Source organism: Triturus cristatus, chromosome 5_2 (genome assembly GCF_964204655.1).
Source record: "Triturus cristatus chromosome 5_2, aTriCri1.1, whole genome shotgun sequence".
Lineage (NCBI taxonomy): Eukaryota > Metazoa > Chordata > Amphibia > Caudata > Salamandridae > Triturus > Triturus cristatus.
In genome coordinates, this window is record NC_140588.1 from 350,381,778 (window position 1) to 350,397,577 (window position 15,800).

A 15,800-nucleotide genomic window follows, 5' to 3' on the forward strand; every position below is an offset into this window, starting at 1 on the left:
CCCGCAGCCCGTGGGCTAGGTAACTTGGGTACTTCGGTGCTCACAAGGGTAGTGACTATCCTAGGGTCTAGTTTCCGAGTCTCGACTCTCTAGCTGCTTCAGAAGTGTCCTTAAACTGTTCATTTCTAACTGCTAGTAATTCTATTGACTTTTACGCATTACGCGTGAGTGTTTCCACTCTGCACCTGAATCCCCTGGGCCTCCCACTTCCTAACTGTTGCTAGTGTAGTTTAGCCCCAGCGATTCCCTAGGCCTATCCTATTTCCGTGACAGTGGTCCTTATACCACTTCTTTAGTATATGGTTTGCGTGGCCCCTAGGGCCTAACTGTATTACTTACCTGTGTGACTTAATGTATGCTTAAATAAGACTGTGTTGTACTTACCTCTAATCTCATAAAGAGTGCTGAGGGTTTGACTAGAATAAATACACTTTATTTTATATATATATATATGTTGTGGTGTCCTTTCATTTGGTATTCAAGGGATTATATATGGTATCACAGCTGGCTTCACATGCCATTCAGAGTTTAGCCTAAGACTGCTCTTGTCCATGCTTCCACTAGGATAGCTGGTCTATAAGGTTGACTTTACAACCAATCACCATAAGGGTTGTTTGGACTGATATAAGGTGTACACTAGAACTAGTGACATCATACATCAGGCCAACTTCTCACAGTGCCAATCACAGACATTTGCAGAGCGGCAACATGGAAGACGCCGCATACATTTACCAAGCATTACTGCTTGGATACGGAAATCATGAAGGATGCTGCAGTGGGACAGGCGGTTACGTCATGTATTTCGATAGAGGTGAGGCTTCTTTTCATCCCACCATCATTTCCTTTACATGCACATTTCTCCATTGTGTCTTCTACTGTTTTATTTTGATTGCACTTTGTTACTTCTCTGCTTTCGCATTGATATGTTATTATCTGATGAATTTGTGCATTCTGTTCTCTCCGAAATGTGCCTATCATTGCTTGCTATTCTGATTCAGGCATGTGAATCTATGAAAGATACCCTAAATCTGGATAAGAAATGCGTTACTTACCTGTAACTGCAGTTATCCAGTATTGGTATCTTTCATAGATTCACATCCAACCCACCCACCTCCCCTGGAAGGGCCCACCTGGTTCTGTCAGTGATACATCTACTTAGCACTGTGATTACAAAAATCTGAGGGACTAGAGCTCCTTCCAGGAAGGTTCCAGAGGGTGGTGATAGCTGATTGGGTGTTCTCTAGAGTTTGGTTCTCATTACAAAAGGACCTGGATATGTTACTAATGTGAGGCCTTTGGCCTATCTCTCTATATGTCTAGTGAGACATTACTTTTCTTATGTACTGGGGACTCCCATCCCGACGACGGGGAATGATTCAGGCATGTGAATCTATGAAAGATACCAATACTAGATAACTGCAGTTACAGGTAAGTAACGCATTTCTTCTGAGCCCTTTGTTCCATTTAATGAAGCACTAACAGATACATTATTGGAGGCTTGGGCCATAACTTGTTCTGACCCTCCCCAGTCAGTCGTCCTGCTTTAGGGGACCCTCTTTTTCTCTTGCAACACCCTCCCCCAAAAGTCTAGTAGTACAAAAATCCACGAGCAAGTCTAACCCTTACACCTTCCCTACCTCTCCCTCTGACAGAAAATCAGAGAGTGGAAATGTTAGGGAAACTAGTGTTTTCCTCCATCAGTCTGGCACTCTAATCAATTAATACCAGCTGCCTGTTGGGGCACTGTTCCCACGCCCTTTGGGACTTGATGGCTCCCTGGTGTGCCCAAAGATCTCTGACCTGTTCTTGCTCAGGCGATTCAAGATAGTTGGGATGCAGCCAAGTTCACAATTTGTTGTGGCTTGGACACTATCAATTGCATCAGGGGGACCTTCTGCACTAATCTTGCCATTTGCCGCCATGTATGGCTGCATTCGACTGGGTCTCCGGCAATGTCCAGTCATACTTGATGGATACACCCTACTCACCTGTTTGGAGACGAGGCTGAGTCTGATCCTGAGTGTTTTAAAGAGAGCAGGGCTACTGCACACTTTCTGGACCTGTCCACCCCATGTTGCTAACCACACCGGTTCACCCACTCCTTCCATGGCGTTGAGTAGAGGTGCCCTGTACTGCCAACCTGTCCGGCCTCCACAAAGAACCAAAGCGATCAAGGCCGTAGTGCCAACTGCAGCCAAGGTCATCAGCCCGCTCAGTCTGCCCCTTCCTTGTAGCCCCACCTGCCAAACCTCTTTAGCATGCCCTTACAGCAGCACAGCCACCAGGTGGTAGGCAGGATCTACTGTTTCTTCTTGGGTTGGCGCGCAATAACATCAGACAGGTGGGTCCTACAGATCATGCACATGTGATGTGCCTTATCCTAACTCTGTTCCCGGCCAAACCTTCTACCTTCCTCCGAGCAACTGACGGAGGACCATCTCTCCATCTTGCAGCAGGTAGTGCAAGCCCTTTTGACCAAAGGGGTTGCAGAGATCGTGCAAGTACCAGAATTAGGGTGTGGTTGTTATTCCCGTTACTTTATGGTGCCCAAGAAAGATTGAGGTTTGCATCCTATTTTAGATCTATGCCCTCTCAGTGCCTTCCTCCGGAAGGAGAAATCAAACATTTTCAACTTCACCCAAGTCTGATCTGTCTTCGACTCTAGAGACTGGAAGGTGAAGTAGGATATGCAGGACGACTATTTCCATACACTCATCCAGCCAGCCCACCAGCGATACCTGCAGTTTGTAGTGTAACAGGAGCATTTTCAGTTTATGCTGCTCCCCTTTGATCTCACCAGTGCCCCTTGAGTGTTCACGAAACTGGTGGTGGTGGTGGTGGCAGCACACCTTTCGGAGGTCAGGTGTGCCAGTCTTCTCGTACTTCGACAACTTGGTTTTGATTGCAGGCTTGTACCAGGCAGCCGTTAGCAACCTCAAGACTACGGTGATCCTCAGGTCATCCTTGGGGTTAACTATCAACATGCTGAAGTCACAGCTGACTTCTCAAACACTCCCTTTCATCGAATCCATTCTGGACACAGTTATTTTCGTGCCTTTACCTCAGCAAAGAGAGTTTGGGACATTCAGGCTCTGATTCAGATCTTTTAGTTTTGATCCTGGATTTCAGTAGACTATGTGGCTACTAGGGCTGATGGCCTTCTGCATCCTACAGGTGGCATATGCAGGCTAAGCAATTGAATAGAAAGTCAGCATCAAGATCCAACACCAAGGAGACCTCTCCAACCATGTCAGATTTCAAATGAGGCTGCCCCATACCTGCAGTAGTGCTTGGTAGACCACAATTGGGTCAGCAACAGACCCCTCTCGTTACCCCATTTAGAATTAACAGTGGTCATCGATGCATCGCATCTGGGTTGACGCAGCTACCTGGGAAAGGTAGGATCTGAGGCCACTGGTCTCCAACATAGCTCCTGCTCCACATCAACCTTCTACAGCTGAGGGCCATCCACTTTGCACTGTAAGCCTTCCTTCTGTCTATCAGGGGGAGGCTGGTTCAGGTCCCACCAACCACTGCCGCCATGTGGTATTGTAGCAAACTGGGGGGATTGGGGTTCTCTGATTCTGTAGCAGGAGGTTCTGTGCCTCTGGAAATGGCTGGAACACCATTGAATTTTCCTAATGGCAAACCACCTGGCAGGCTGTTTGAACGCCAGGGCGGACGAACCGTCGTCGCCTAGTAGATCACTAGCCGACAGTTGCACTCAGAGGAGGTGCAAGGCCTCTTCTGCGACTGGGGTGAACCTTGGCTTGATCTATTATCCACCGCAGAGGGCATGTACTGTAAGTGATTCTACGTGTTAAAGTTTCCAAAGCGTCTCTTCTTAAGTAACAAGTTCTGCTTCAAATGGAACTCAGGACTACTGTATGCCTTCCCGCCTATATAGCTCCTATCCAGAGTGTAGGAGGCTGGCTTAGTATATGGTGCACACTTATTTAAGTGAAGCACCCGGCACTAAAACAGGCAACTCTTATGTTTATTTTAGTGGTCTTTGATAACCATAGAAAGCTATCAAAGTGGTAGCTGTGGAGAGCAGCCTTCAGGCTTACCTCAAAGGAGTGTTAAGAAGCTTGTTTTACCAGTTTAATCATGAATTGTAGGTTGAATGAAAAATAACCACACAGTGAATATATACAAATTTCTGTTTATTACACAACATTCACTAACACATTGGTATATCTCCTACCCGTAGATATCAACACAAATACACAATACTTTAACTGCAATATAAGATAAGTAGCACAAAATACAGTGGGCTCCAGGGGGAGACCAAACCTTATACCAAAAAAGTGGAATACGAACTGCCACCGAGGTTTTGACTTGAACCAGGAGACTCAGAGGAGCTGGAAACACAAGTAACCACTCAAGGTAAGTAGCCAGGAACCCGACGGGGGCTGTGTGCAGAGTTGAAAGACAGCTGTGTGTCCATTATAAGTCAATGGGGAAGTCGCAGTTGCTGTTTTGGAGAAGAAGGACCCTTCCTAGGGGACCCTGAAGAAACCCTGTGGAATACAGAAGGTTGGAGAGTCATCCAACCCGTGGATACCCCCAGGAACCAGGATAGCTACACCAGGGAAGCCGGGTGCACAGGTGCGAAATGACGGCGAAAACCACCGTAAACCACAATGCATTACTTCAGGAAATATGCCGCTGGAGAAGGCTGTGCAAGAGTACAGTGGAATCCAAAAGTGAATTCATGAAGTGAGAAGCTGCAAGCAGAGGGGACAGAGTCTATGCCACTCGGAGGTGACCAGGAGACACAGAAGAGCAATGCCCACTAATGTCAGATGGTTCAGGAGAATTCGCTGTGACCTTGCCGCTACAGCTGTGGGGACCAGGTGATGCTGAGGAGGGCAAGGAGCCGTGCACAAGCTGCTCCCACGTTCGAAGTCGAGAACCAGGGGGTCGTGTCCGGCAGGAGCACCAACAAGCCTTGGCAGCTGCAAAAGGAGTGGAAAGCAGAGAAGGAGCAACATTGGAACCAGCAAGGTCCAAGGGATTCTCCACAAGCAGGAGAGTCCGAACAGGCCCTGAGCAAACAAGAGACTCCGAGCAGGCCTCGAGCAAGCAGGGGAGCCACTGGAGCAGAAGAAGACCCTCAAGAGGACCCACTGGCCATAGGCACATGAGTCGCAAGAGGACCTCAAGCAGCTCACCAAGAAGAAAGGCCCACAGTGCAGAGGATGCGATGAGGACACTGTACATAACAGGAAGAGATGCTGGAGCTTCTTGTAGCCCAAAGATCTCGGAAGTGCAGAGCCAACAAACCCTGGCATTGACAAGTTGATAAGGCACACGGGTTCAGTCCAAGCGGTTCCAATGAGGGATACTGGAGGGAAATTGCAGAGGATAGGTCGGGCCTCAAGGGAGTTGCAGAACCACCACCTGTGTTGCTGAGCCTTTCGAAGTCGGTGGTGCCTGCAGATGGGAGATTACTTTGGGTGTCCTTGATGCCATCAGGTCTGCTGAAGATCCTGGAGAAGCACAGACATAGACGAAGAAGACTTGCAAAACAGCGAGAGCAGCAGGAGTCTTCCTTGATGCAGTCTCGGTTCTAGGCAAAGCGCAGTGAAGTCCAAGTGTCCAGACAGTCGAAAAGTGGCATGGTTTCAGGCTTGAGTCTTGTCCCACGACACATCTGAGGACCCACCCACAGGTAAACAGTTCAATATCCTAGGAAGTGTGTTAGGAAGACTCATGGGTGTTACAGCTCAAGCCTCTTGTACTATCAAATGGCCCCACTGCTAGTCAGGAATAGCAATGCCTGCTCTGCAGAGACAGATCACGATTTTGTGAGGTTCCCTTGCCATGCTGAAAAAGGGAAGAAATTTATACACGCTCCCTTAAAGTTATATCTGCAGGCCAGCAGATGGACCAAGTTCTTGGCTTTCGGAATTGCACCCCTAGACCACGGCCACTTCCTGTTTCTTCGTGAAGATCGTCCGTGCAGTTGCTGAGACCTGTCTTCCTTGGGAAGTATCCAATCCTGTCTTTCTTTTGGCTGCCAATATTTTCTATTATTCTTTTTCCTTTTTTTTTTTTTTCGTTTTTGCCAGCTGGTTCGCGGCCGCGTTTTGACGTGAATTTGTGGCCGTGTTTGAACTTGAATTCGCGGCCGCGTTTGAACTTGAATTTGCGGCCGCATTTGAACTTGAATTCGCGGCCACGTTTGAACTTAATTCACGGCCGCATTATAGAAATTGCGACTGCGTCCGACTAGCTCTGTGCTCGCAATCGCCTGTGCTTCTAGTGCGCATTTAATTATTACTCGCAATTGCTCTTCTATTCCTGGGGAGCAATTGCATCTCTAATTATTTTTGTATACGCGCAGATTTTAAACCACCTTTGACCCCAGTATTAATTGGCAGCATTTGGATTGAAATCGCCCCCCCGAGTATATGGAGTTTTAGGGGGAATTGACATATATAAACCAGTGTTCTGTAATGATTCCACGTTTGGATGTATTCATGCGTCAGCAACATAGACTTTTTGTGGTCTCAACAAATCTGCAAATCCAGATTTTAAGGTGTGATCTACGTATTTGCATGTTTTATACTGGATGTACACTCTTCGTGGATTTATTTACCACTTCTTCGGACTTCCTGTGGACTGTGAAGGAATAGTTGTCTTATCTATTTTACCTTATGTTCCTGACGATCTAAAAGTAATTTACCTTGGAGATTCTGGCTGGTAAGTGGAACGTCTGTCTCTGCGGGATAGGCATATTATCTCTAATTAAGTTGTTGTGATTAAACTTGAGGAAATAGAATCCCATCTGAGGCATTTTTTGCTTTTTCTCCTAGGCCACCCTTCTAGAATTTTTCCCTGACCTGCATTCCTTGAGCCTTTTGGGGAAATTAGAAGAGGCTACCTGTGTTGGAATCATTCCCCACATCTCCTTGGTTAGCCTTCCTGTATGAGAGATTCTATTTACCATAATGGGGGGCTGATTTTGGGGGCGTGGAGAGTTTATCTTCGCTCCTGTGGACTGGGCAATCATTTCAGGTCAGTGAATTTCGGTAACAATGGGTCCCTCCCATAGGAGGGGCTGGACAGAGTGGAGGATACTCCCATGTCCTTTGTCCAATTTCGCACCAGAGCGGGAGCCAAGGGCTCCCTAAACTGGCTCAAACCGGAGAATGCACAGAGGGCACCAAATGTGCCCTTCAAAGCAGTCTGGTGGCGCTGGCAAGGGCCCCCACCCAGGTCCAGAACACTAAGTTTTGTCTGGGAGGTGGTCACACCTCCCTGTGACAGGAAACCTATTGTTCTACCTTTCCCTGCTAGAGCTCAGCTCAGCAGCCAGAGGGCAGAATCATGTCTGGGGTCGGCAGCAGCACTAGCTTGTTGGCAGACCCTGAAAGGCTGTTACCGGGAGTACAGGGGGCTTCCCAGAGGAGCCCCAGTGCATGGAATCATACCTCCTACACCGGTAACGGAGTTGGGGAATGACTTCAACATCTTTGATACCAAACATGCCCAGGTTCAGCACAGCCACTACATATTTAGCTATTGTATAATGACGGATGGCCACTATATGTATCAAAATGGCTGGCCAAACTTATAAAGCCTGTAGAATTGACTCCTGGGTTTGTAGGAGTGTTCTACTAATACAGGGTCACCCTCACACTTATAACCCAGCAGCCTGTCTTCAGGACTGATAGGCCTGCCCTAGGGGGGACTTATAGGTGTTGAGTGCAGTGACCTCAAAAAACGTATATCTGTTATAAGTGGTGCTAGCACCAATTTACACTGGCTGCAATGGCAGACTTGTAGGCACAGTTTGAGTGATCTCCCATGGGTGCCACAATACATGCTGCAGCCCATGGGATACCCCTGGTGTACCTGTGCGCCTTAGTACCATATACTAGGGACTTATAAGGGTACAGGAATAGCCAATTGTGGATGTGCAGAAGTACTTACCATAGTTAATTTAGGAAGAAAGCACAGTGACTGGTGTCCTGATTAGCAAGATCCCAGTCCGACAAGTTTTAAAACAGACTGACGCAATCAAAAAGTGGGGGTAACCATGAAAGCAGATCCTACTTTCCTACACAGAGTTCTTAAGAAGATCAGGACCGATGGTCCCAAGCCATCGTAGTGACTCCAGACTGAGCATGGAGTGTATAGTATCCAGAACCCCTGGGCTCGATCATATGTCCTTCGATCAGGATGGCCCTCCTGCAGCCAAGTTCAGGTAAGTTGGCAGCATGCAGCCCAGATGGCTGCTCACAGCAGGTGCAGTCTCTCACTCGCAGTCCTAAAGAGACCGAAAACTTTCTGCATGGTAAGTGTTCATTCGGATACTGTTGGGGGGTGGCTTCAATTATATGGTCTTGGGTCCCTTGCCTGGGTGACAGTACCCATGGCATCCTCACTTCTCCAGTGGGGCAGAACAGGTTACAGTCCTTGGTGCTCCCAGCGACCCCCTCTGACATACAGGGTCACCGCAACTTACAGTCCACATACTCCAGCCCGATCAGCATGGTGATTCTCTCCACAGCCGCCCCTCCTGGCATACGGGATCACTGCTTCACTACCACGCAGGGCTATGGCCCTTTTCCTCACAGCAGTCTTTCTTCAGCTTCCCCTCCTGGCATTTGGGGTCGCCGCTTCGCTACCACATGGTCCTACTTCCCCTTTCCACACAGCAGTCTTTCTTCAGCGGTCGCTCCTGCCATATGGGGTTGCTGCCTCTCTACCACGCACAGGCTCCAGCCCAATAAGTGGAGCACAAAGACTGGCTAAATTCACAGCTGCCTTCTCCTACAGGGTCACTGACTGCACCCAGTTTGACACAATCGATGCAACAGCAGTTTCCTCACACCTTGTACAGGAAGTTCACTTGACAGGCTCCAGTGCTATCCTATTCCTCACAGGGCACACTGGTCTTGGCAAGCAGGCAGGCGCTGGTGCCCCAGGGCATGTGGTCCTGGTTTCCCTGTGTGATAACCCCTCAACAAGCAGGCAGACTAGCAGGCCTTTTCTACCAGTTCTGGTCACAGGCAGAAAACCTGCTGCTCTTGCCCTCCTAACACAGCCCATCTGGCTGCTTGACAGAGGACACTTTTGGGGGTCTCAACCTCCCTTTCTTATAGTCCATTTCCAGACACCAGCTGTGATTTGTAGTCTGAGTCTTTGAAGTTTTATATTGGGGTTTTACTTCTTTTGAAGTACCCACTCCTTTGCTCCCTCTTCTTCCTTAAAAGTAGTCTGTCAAAGCAGGAGATCTCCTAAGCTGATAATCCCACAACACAGGCCATGGTGGTGACTTGAGTTCACAACTGGATGTCAGCCACAGTGATAGGTGCATCAAAAGGTTAGCGCAGGGTCCCAGCCCTCCTTTTTGATTCTCTTATCTGCCCCATCTCCTTCCTGCGATGTGCCCAGGCCCCTTTCTTGTGACCTCTAAATGAATCAAAGAGCACCCTTTGAAGTGTACAAGAGAGACTTGGTCATCCACTCCCGAGTGTGTGTCCCACAGTCTACAGGAATGCAGCAATACACAAAATTGTCTTGGGGGGGAATCTCTCTACCTCCTCTCCATGTTTCACCCTGCAAGCCTGGGTCTGCCTGAATAGAACCCAGGGTCCTCCATGTAAAGCATCACCCACAGGCACACATAAATGAAGTTCATGTATACAGCATACACGCGCTGCACAGTACTGTATTCTCCATGTACTGTTCCACTCACAGGCACACATACATTGAGCATATGCATTTAACAAGCATGCATTGCCCAGCACTGTATCCTTTATCTATTGTACCACTCATAGGCACACACACATCCAGCATATGCATTTAACATGCATGCACTGTATCCTTCATGTTTTGTTCAAGTCACAGGTACACATACACCCACCACATGCATTTGTCCTGCACGCACTGCACAGCTCTATATCCTTCAGGTACTGTACCACTCATAGGCACATGTACATCCAGCACATGTATACACCATGCTCAATACTGCACTTTCCTTGTATTGCACACATAGACCAAGTGGAGATACACCACTACTGCTCTGCTCAAAACTTCACACCAATCTGATGTAGGCCAAGGATGAGTTAAGCCCACAGCAGCAGATCTTTATAGGTGATTGAGTTTGTTGGCCTCACTCCAGTGATGCAGGTTAAAAAGGACCTGTTCAGGAAGCTGGCTTTTTATTTACTTTAACAAAACGAGGTGTATTATGTAGAAAGCATAGATGACCATTACAGTCCTTAAATTAATAATTCCAAAGGCTCTCTTTTGTGGTAGTGTGGGCGAACAGTTTAGGCTTATCAGAGGGTAGTGGTAATGTATTTGTAGAACACACATATCTATCTATCAATCAATCAATCAGGGGTTTATACAGCACGCTCCTCACCCGTGAGGGTCTCAAGGCGCTGGGGGGGGGAGCGGCTCCGGATCAGTCGAACAGCCAGGTCTTGAGTTCCTTCCAGAACGTGTGCAGGGTCGGGGAGCGTCTGATGTCCACAGGGAGCTCATTCCAGGTCTTGGCTGCGATGTAGGAGAAAGCTCTCCTGCCGGTTCTGTTTCTGCGGATGCGGGGGACCTCTTCCAGGGCGAGGTCGGCAGAGCGGAGGTTCTTCTTGGGTACGTGGAAGGATACTCTCTCGTTGAGGTATTTGAGTCCGATGTTGTTGAGGGATTTGTAGGCGTGGGTGAGGAGTTTGAAGGTGACCCTCTTCTCAAAGGGTAGCTAGTGAAGGCCTCGTAGGTGTTGGGTCATGTGCTCATGACGCGCTGTCCCGAGGACGAGTCTGGCTGCGGCATTCTGGATGGTTTGGAGTTTGTGTAGAAGAGTTCTGTTGATTCCGGCATAGTGGGCATTGCCGTAGTCTAGTCGGCTGGTTATGAGTGCGTGGGTGACGGTCCTTCTACAGTCAGGGTGGATCCATTTGAAGGTCTTCAGGAGGATGCGAAGGCAGTTGAAACTGGTGGAAGTGATGGCGTTGATCTGGCGGTTCATGGAGAGGGAGGAGTCAAGGATGATGCAGAGGTTCTGAGCATGGTTAGTAGGGGTGGGTGGGCTCCCGAGGGCGGAGGGCCACCAGGTGTTGTCCCAGGCGGAGGTGCAGGGTCCGAGGATGAGGATCTCTGTCTTCTTTTAGATGAGCTTCAGGCAGCTATCCTTCATCCAGGCTGCAACATCCTTCATTCCTTCCTGGAAGCAGAGTCTGTTGTCTTCGGGGTTCTTCGTGAGGGAGAGGATGAGCTGGGTGTCATCGGCGTAGGATACAATGCTGAGCCCATGCTGTCTGACGATGGCGGCGAGGGGGGCATGTAGATGTTGAAGAGCGTGGGGCTCAGTGACGATCCCTGGGGTACTCCATAGTTGATTTCCGTGGGTTCGTAGAGAAAGGGAGGGAGTCAAATCCTCTGGGTTCTGCCGGAGAGGAAGGATTGGATCCATTCAAGGGCGGCTCCTTGTATCCATGCGTCGTGAAGTCTGGGTGTGAGCGTGCGATGTGAGACGGTGTCGAAGGCTGCGGAGACATCTGGAAGGATGAGGACCGCAGTGTGTCTCTGGTCTAGTAGCATGCGGATGTCGTCAGTGGCGGCAAGGAGGGCGGTCTTGGTGCTGTGGTTGCTGCGAAATCCATACTGGGAGGCATCTAGGATGGAGTTCTCTTCGATGAAGGCGGTCAGCTGGGCGTTTACGAGTCTCTCGGTGACTTTGTCCGCAAAGGGGAGGAGAGAGATGGGCCGGTAGTTTTTCAGGTCCATAGGGTCGGTTGTTGGCTTCTTGAGGAGGGGTTTCACCTCCGCACGTTTCCAGTCGTCTGGGCAGATGCCGGATCTGAGGGAGGTGTTGATGGTACGTCCTAGTTCAGGTAACATAGAGTTAATAAATGAAACACAAACTCGAGACCAATTTAGAAAAGTAAGTATTTTAATATTGATTTTAACACCAAGAACTTAGTTATGGGGTAAGTACTTTTCAGTTTCAGTTTTTGCAGGTAAGCAAAAATGTTCACTCAAATGTGTTTTACGCGGAAATGCTATCCTATGGAGGGAAAGGCATATACTGCATACAGGTTATTTGCAAATGATTCTCAGGGATCCTCTTAAGGACTTATGGTGCCGGGGGGGCAAGGTCCAAAGTAGCACCAGCAGTTCAAGTTTACCTGCCCTGAGTGTCTAATTGTAGAGGTGCTGGACAGGTTGGTAGCCTTGCGTGCTACACTGTAGACAAAGAGGGGGGGCTGCCTAGAAACAGGCTGCTGCAGGGCGACTTCGGGCATGTCCGGGAGCCACCCAAAGGGGGGCTCAGTGCATGGGGAGTCCTTGGAGCAGGGTAGCAGTTGTCATGGACTCGAACCAGGGAGCTCGGGTGCAGAAGGTTTTGGTTGGTTGGTGCCCAGGCGTTAAAGGCACCCAAGAATCTCGGTAAGACCTGCAACAGGGGACAAAACAGGACAGCTGGGCCACCCTCTGTGCTGACCTCTGTGGTGTTGACGTCCCTCGTCATCTGCTTGGTCTTTGCGGCATTGGAGTCCGGATTAGACTCAAACAAGCCTTAGTTGCTGCAAGGTGTCCAGTACCCTGGGTATTGGTGCAGGGTGGCTCAGGTTGGTCCTGGCGTCTTCTCACTTGTTGGGGAGATGGATCTGACCTCTTGGAGCATTGCGACCTCCTCTTAGGTGGCTACTGCATCGGTGGACCCGGGAGAGAGATGCTGATGGCTTGCCGAAGTGCTGGCGGCTCTGAGTCTTTTGGAGGCTGCACACCTGCAGGATAAGTCGGGTTGTCGCAATTGTCAGGACCGGAGCAAGCAGGCATGGTTTGTCGCAAAGTCCACCAGCACTCCACAGTTCTTAGTTCTTCGGCTCTACTTTGTCCTCTTTTTTCTTCAGTCAGACAAATATAAGTTCCTGGTGTCAGGGGGCCACCTAAATACTGAAGTTAGTGGTATTAAGGGGAGTGAAGGGTAGTAAACAATGGGCTACTTATCCTTGGGATCACTACACCCCCTATGTGACTACTTCCTGTGGGGAGTGGGCATAACCCTGTCCCAGAATTCCTATTTCCACCCAAAATCAAAATGGTGGAACCCTTCTTTTGTGGGGCACATCAGGTAGCCCACGTTAGGGGTGTGATTGGCCTGGTAGTGCACCGCGCCTCATAGCATAGCTAATTTCCCACCTGTCCTGGAGACAAATGGGCCTCAGGGCAGGAGGTGGCATTTCCCAGGTCTGAGGGAAGCCGGTTTTGCATATCAGAGGTGGCAGGGACTTTGAAGTATCTGGCCTTGGTATGCAGATTCACTTGCCATCCTGTTGGAGTAGGTGCTAACTCCTGCCAAAGCAGGCATTGTTCCTGACCTCCTGCGTGGGCTCTCACCTGCAGGTACTCAGAAACACATCTGTGGTGGCTGACTGGAAGGATCCAGTCAGCCAGCACACTAGAAGACTAGTAAGGTTTCAGGGGGTACCTCTAAGGTGCCCTCTGGGTGCATGTCATAATACTAATACTGGTATCAGTACATATTTATTAAGACAAGGTGTTTGATACCAAACATCATAAGTTTCCGTGAAGCCATCATGTAGCAGGGAACTTGTGATGTCCAGTGCCCAGTACATATACTTAAAATGGCTTACCTGTTCACTTGTATTATCTAGTAATTGAACTAGACAGCACAGGGGCATATCTGCTCATGCAAATATATCCTCACAAGTAATATAATGCTCCCAGCCTTAGGGCTATAAGCCCTGCTGGAGGGGTGACTTACATATATTATATGCAATGACATTGGCATGACACACAGTGAGTGTGCCATGTCATGTTTTCACTCATGGTATGCACCATGACACGCAGTCTGCAATGGCGACCTGCTTGCAATTTGTGTGTGTCACATAGTGTGGCATAAGACATGCTGCAGCCTTTAAGGACCCTCTTTAGTATCCATGCCCTAGGTAACAGGGGTACCATTTACTAGGGACTTCCAGGAGTGCTAATGTTCATGCCAGTTGGGTTACAATTAGACTTTAACTTGTTTTGGGGGAAAGAACACTGCCACTGATGAACGGTTAGCAGGCCTCAGTGCACTCTCAGTCGAAAACCAGCATCTAGTAGTTCTAAAAGAGGAAAAAGTGGGGGGAACAACTGAAACACAATTCCAGTTTCTTATACTCCTACTGATCACTACATGGTATGCCCCCACCATAATGTTTGTGCTGTTTATCTCCTGGTGAAGGCAGTAGCCTTCCACCACCATGAGGGAAGCGCTTTGGGTGCCCCTACCAGTCCCCCAAGACTTCAGTCCATGAGACAGGCCTATGTCATGGCGCACATGCATGAGCCGTGTTTGCCTATGACAACTAAAGCTGCATTAGGAATACAGACATCAGTACAGTTGGGCACTCAGGGCAGGGTTGTGCATATCCTTCCATATAGAGGACATTTTTTTATCTCAACAAGTTACTTACCTTCGGTAACGCTCTTTCAGGTATTGACTCTATCTAGAAGTAAACTCCTCACCGACCCTCCTATCCTCCACGTTCTGTGTCATTTCCTGAGCGGAACGGCTTTAGTGCAGAGCCTCACAGCAGCACCTGAGGGTGCGCCAAGGTGCTCATGAAAAGTTTCCGGCTCCAGTCTTGCACTTGGGGAATATTTAAAAGGAATCTGCAGCTAAATAGTCTTTACCCAAAAGATCATTACAGAAGGTAAGTAACTTGTTTGTCTGTGTATAGTCACATAACCTTCAGGATTTGCTGTACGGCTCAAAATCTGAATGTGGAGGGTTTTGAGAATACAGGTTATGATATGCATTATAGTTTGTATGCACATAACTGTGGAATGTGTAATAGTGCAAATCTGTGGAATTCATGATATGCACAAATCTTTAGAAATTAACACATACTCAAATAATGAGTACTATTTCAGTGTGTAGGGTGTCCAGGCTATGCATGCATGTGAGGCATTTGTTTAGAATATGCAGGAAATGAGGCTTCAGGGGTCGCATAACAGCACCCATCTCTAATTCGTATGAGAGAGAGATTTTCTTTCTGTTATTTGCTGACAAACTTACATAGGGGTGCTTAGCAGTATGGATTATTACTGTACTAAGTAAGTGTCATGCATTGCTCTAAGGCAAACTGTTGGGACACATTGGTTATGAATGTTAAACAAACATTTTCTATCCTTGCAGGTTGCTGGAGGAACTGCTAAATGAATTTAAGAGCACCATGCATTTGCAGCTAACCTGCTTCCAGACATCATCTTCTGGCATGATGAAAACCTAAGGATAAGGGGTTGCAGTAAACTGTAATGAAACCAACAGCTGCTGTCAAAAATCCATACTTTTCCGTTCCTTGCTTGAGTTTTAATACTTGAATTATTGATTCAGACGATCATATTAAAAAGACATAGGAGCCCTTTCAATTTTGTGTCTAGCATTTTTGAGCTGTTGAATATTTAAACTCTGTATCTGGCACTTCAAATAAAAATGTGATGTGAAGCATCAACACAAAATATTTAATTCAACTGCCTGTACTCTTTTTGGATGGAGACTCTCAACATTATACCTAACTTGGCATCTCAAGTAGCATCTCCTGTTTTCTTGTACTCTCATCAGGCTAATACAAAGAATGTTTTCCAATTTCTAAATCTGACATCTTCTTCTGACCTATCTTAAGAAAGAGTAATGTACCCCTCACCTCAGCCATATTTAGAAGCTCTATACAATCTATAGTTACACCCAGAATTAACAGTTAACTTCTGAATATCATTCTGGTTCTCTGCTTAATACCCTTAATACCCTTGTGCAGCGC

At 48.0% G+C, this 15,800-nt stretch overlaps 1 protein-coding gene across 6 annotated transcripts in view; it reads left to right on the forward strand.

Moving 5' to 3' along the window:
- The window catches only part of EXOC2 (exocyst complex component 2), a 1,204,847-nt gene extending 1,189,346 nt beyond the window's left edge, over window positions 1–15,501 (forward strand). For all 6 annotated transcript variants that reach the window (XM_085607146.1, XM_085607144.1, XM_085607148.1 and 3 more), the window contains one exon: window positions 15,179–15,501. In XM_085607146.1, the coding sequence (XP_085463272.1) occupies window positions 15,179–15,272 (94 nt within the window). In that variant the 3' untranslated portion in view covers window positions 15,273–15,501. The remainder of the gene's footprint in view (window positions 1–15,178) is intronic.
- The last annotated feature ends 299 nt before the right edge of the window (window positions 15,502–15,800 follow it).